The sequence below is a fragment of the Podarcis tiliguerta genome, assembly GCF_965153285.1.
Source record: "Podarcis tiliguerta genome assembly, chromosome: 2".
Lineage (NCBI taxonomy): Eukaryota > Metazoa > Chordata > Lepidosauria > Squamata > Lacertidae > Podarcis > Podarcis tiliguerta.
The window spans coordinates 14,428,429-14,432,846 of NC_139535.1; the positions used below are offsets into that span (position 1 = coordinate 14,428,429).

The window sequence follows — 4,418 nt, forward strand, 5'->3', positions numbered from 1 at the left end:
CGTTCTTAACCTGAAGCACCACTTTAGCTAATGGGGCCTCCTGCTGCTGCTGCGCCGCCGGAGCACGATTTCTGTTCTCATCCTGAAGCAAAGTTCTTAACCTGAAGCACGATTTCTGGGTTAGCGGAGTCTGTAACCTGAAGCGTATGTAACCTGAAGCGTATGTAACCTGAGGTACCGCTGTAGATAAATAGGTACTGCTTGGCGGGAAGGTAAACGGCGTTTCCATGCGCTGCTCTGTTTTGCCAGAAGCGGCTTAGTCATGCTGGCCACATGACCTGGAAGCTGTACGCTGGCTCCCTCGGCCAATAAAGCAAGATGAGTGCCGCAATCCCAGAGTCGTTCGCAACTGGATCTAACGGTCAGGCGTCCCTTTACCTTTACCTATTAATATACTTCTTCTTAATTGTATTTCAGTTCAGCAATTACTTTGATAAAATACATATTTTGTTATGTGCAAATGGCTTTAGATACCTATCAGGTCCATGAATTACCATATAGCATATATTCAACACAAAAAACAGCAACAATTCGTTGTTGACAAAGGACAGCTGGACATATAACGGGCCCCATTACCTTCAGTAGCTTAGGGCCTCATCAAACCTACATCCGGCCCTGGATGTGTGCATCCATATAGGCAGCGAGCTATTAAATGAGGAAAGGGCACTGGCGCGCTTGTTTGTTTTCAGCCCATATCGCTCTGCTCTTTGCAAATTACGCAATCCTGCTCTTTTCACTCTCTCTCTCTCTCTTTGCGTGCCATTGCCTCACATTTCCTCCCGGGCGCTCAGCCAGCTCTGCACTTTGGAAGGTCTGGATTTTCCAGGCTGAGCTGTCTGCTGAGCATCAGGCCGCCTCGGCCAATCGGGTGGCGGCGTGGGCGTGGCCTCTGCCATTCATAAAAGCTCCTGCCCGGCGGGCGCCTAAGTCAATCTGACAAAAAGTCGCTTCGCTCTGCGCTCGCTCTCGCTGCATGAATACCTTGTACGGCGCGACTGCGACGATGTGCTACGCTTGCACGCCAGCTCTGCCCGCCCTTAAGATGGTCCCCGGCCCCGGCAGGCCTGAGCCCACTGGGCCCCAATACTTCACTTTCGATCCTCTCCCGGAAGCCGGCGAAAGCCCGGCTCCCAGGAACCTCTCCAAATCGAACAGGATCAAGAAGCGATCCCGGAGGGTGCTTTATCCCCGAGTGGTAAGTGAACGCAGCCACGCCCAGCAGGGGAGCTCGGACTCCTGGGTTCCTCTGGAAGGGGGAGGGGTTTTTCCTGAGGGGCAGAGAAACGGGACCCCTCTTAACAGCGCCATCCTATTCACATTTACTCAATAAGTAAGCCCACTGAGTTCAGTAGTACCTTTTCCCCCAGGTAAGAGTGCGCAGGGTGGCAGCTTTGGGGGAGATCAGTAGATTCTCTAATCCAGGTTTCTAATAAGGGGGGGGGGAGGAAGAGGAGCTAAATAAGGTTTTGCAAGCACCCTACATTTAAAGAACACCCCTGAGAATTCTGGGAACTTTAGTTTGCCCCTCACAGAGCTCCAATTCCCAGCACACTTTTTTTTACAAAACAGCACAGTTCCCAGGATTCTTTGTGTAGAGGCAGAATGTGTTTTGTGTGTATGGTGCGTGTTTCATAATATCCAGTCCTAGTTCCCACCTTTTACTGGCAGGCCTCCTGAGCTTTGCCAAAAGTTGCACGGCTGACTAAAACCCCCCACGGGCAAAACTTTCCCTATCCTTGCATCTATCTGCAAGGTAAGGTGGCAAGCTCTTGGATTTACGTCATGCATCTGCCAGGAACGCATGAGCTTTGCCAAAAAAAAGGGGGCGGGGAGTGGATGAAGGGGGGAAAACCCAAAGAGCTTTGCCAGCAGGGAAGATGGCAATCCAGTCAACATGCTAAAACAGGTACAGAGGCAGGATTTGTTCACAGATAAACATCCCATGTTACCTGCTTCAACATGTTGTGGGATCCTCCTCTCCCCACTGAATCAATGGGGAGAGAGTTCCCTCTCCTCCATAAGGTTTGGGAGCAAGGACTCTCCCTAGTGGAGCAGAGCCAAGATTTCTTTTGGGTTCCCCCCCCCCTTGAATTTTGATCTGAGGAAAGGTGGTTGTGAATTGGTTGGTGGAGCTAAGTAACTGCGTAGGTGAGATTAGGAGGGGTATTTTGAAAAATGCATTGCAACATGCTGACAGCAGAGGGAAATCACTGGTGAGTTTGGTGAAAGGGCAGTGGGAAACAGCATTGCATTCTGGGAAAAGGGCTGCCCTGCATCTGGATTTCTAGGCTGCCGTTGCCAGCTGAAAGGGATTCTGGGAAACACGCATAACTGCGAATGGGAATGGGGGATCATTCTTGCGTTTCTAAGTGCCTGCTCTTCCTCCCTTTACAGGTAAAGCGCTACTATCCAGCTGAGGAGCGCAGCTACGTCAAACACCTTTTCGTTATCCTTCTCACTATCATCTTCTTCCAAGTCTACAGCGCTGAGGAAGAATTCGCTGTCTTGGACTCCTCCCAGAATGCGGAGGAAAACGTCTCTGCCTGCCTCACAGAGATGAGGGCATCCCAGGAGGAGAATCTCCTTGAGCAGCTCATCGTGGCCTCCTTTGAAATCGAAGAGGCAGCCAACAGCACCGGTTGGGACTGGGGAGATTGGGAGGCAGCCGAATCCGCCATCGACATCACTCAGTTTTTGGAGCAGAGGCCAGCCGCTTTCTGAAGACCCCCAAGGGGAGAGAACTGTGAGGGGGGAGCCCAGGCTGCAGTGCTCACATCTGGCTTGAGAAAAAGCAGAATTCAAGCCACGAATGAGTTAAATGCCGTTTGAAACACAGCCAGCTCCTTCTGGCATTCCGGAGCAATTTTGCTCCAAACCCAGCAAGACTGACGTCAAAAGAAACTTGAACCGACACTACATTTTGAACACGGAAAGGGGAAGGTTTTGTGTTTTTATTTAATGTTATTTTATTTCTGCAGCAGATCAGACATCTGGCAGGCAGAGTGAAGGATGTTAATTTAATATTTATTTAATTAATAATTATTAATAATAATTATGTATAATTTAATGTGTTTAATTTAAACTGACTTAATTTAAATCTGCGTGAAACTGGGAGTTTGCAAGTGAAAATGCTGGCTTACACCGTTGGGCTGAAATAAAAACACACACAACTTGTCATGTACGTCTTTCTCTGTCGTGGCCGGACATAATCGCTTTAGAGCTTAAGTGGGGAAACGTTTTAAAAAATTATGAAGATTAAAGTAGGGTTGGGAACATTGGAGGATGGTGCTATGGTGTTCTTAGCTGGTTTGGTGGGGAAATTATTAGTGTGACAGCTCTGAGATTACAGAAAATCAGATAGGTAACAACCCTCCCACAAGCTCTGACATTTTCTGAGGCTGATGGGGAAAAAACAAGCCACAGCAATTCTGGCTCACTGACAGAGAAGGACACGGTGAAAAGGAAAAGCAAAGGCATCATAGGAGACTTGACTTAAAATTTATTCTGCTCCGGATATTAGCCAGCGGTGTTTGCTTACTGTGTAAGCATGCTCTCAAAAGCAGCGACCACTTCCACACCAACGTTTCCGAAATTGCAGTAGATTTCTTTTGTGAATTGCACTTGTGCGTGTCCACGCTATTGCAGATGAACTGTCTGAACTTTGTATGTTCTGTGAACAAAAGTGAATAAATGTTTTACATGAGACACAATTTTTTTTTTTGTCTGACTGACACTTTTGTCAAAGTGTTGTGGGAGGAGGATAGCCCAGAGGGCTAGGAGATATAATAGAAAAATAAAACAGATGACCAAAGAGGGGCTTCTGGGCTGCAATTCGGGGAGAATAACATTTGCTAGCAGTTCCAGGTTCAATCCTCAACATCTCTGGGTAGTGTTTGGAGACGTCCCTGTCTGAAACCCCAGATAACTGCTGCCAGTCCGTGTAGACAACACTGAGCTAAATGGACCAGCTCAGCATATTGCAATTTCCTTGGTTCAGAAGGGATTTAAAGGTCTTCAAGACCCTGGTCAAGCGCTATAGCCTAGCAGTACTTCCCTGTTACTACATAGGTGTGAGTGATAAGCACCAAGATGGGAGATTTTGGGTGGTATCCAATGCACTCATTCTGTCACTGCAAAGACCTTTAGCTGCTCAATGGGACTCCACTCCTTTCCCCCAAATTGCTCCAGAGCAGGCATAGGCAAACTCGGCCCTCCAGATGTTTTAGGACTACAATTCCCATCATCCCTGACCGCTGGTCCTATTAGCTAGGGAGCATGGGAGTTGTAGTCCCAAAACATTTGGAAGGCCAAGTTTGCCTATGCCTGCTCCAGAGGGTTGGGGAGCGGGGAAATCATTAACTGATTTGGGAGGGGCGTAGGAAGAAGTCAAAGAGGGGACGTTCAATTGCACAGTTAAA

General features: G+C 48.2%; 1 protein-coding gene across 1 annotated transcript; it reads left to right on the top strand.

Annotated features, from left to right (window-relative positions):
• The first annotated feature begins 923 nt into the window (after positions 1–923).
• Positions 924–3,710, top strand: IER3 (immediate early response 3). Its single transcript, XM_083424509.1, has 2 exons — positions 924–1,195; positions 2,395–3,710. The coding sequence occupies exons 1-2, from the start codon at positions 974–976 to the stop codon at positions 2,719–2,721; spliced, it is 549 nt and encodes a 182-aa protein (XP_083280635.1). The 5' UTR covers positions 924–973; the 3' UTR covers positions 2,722–3,710.
• The last annotated feature ends 708 nt before the right edge of the window (positions 3,711–4,418 follow it).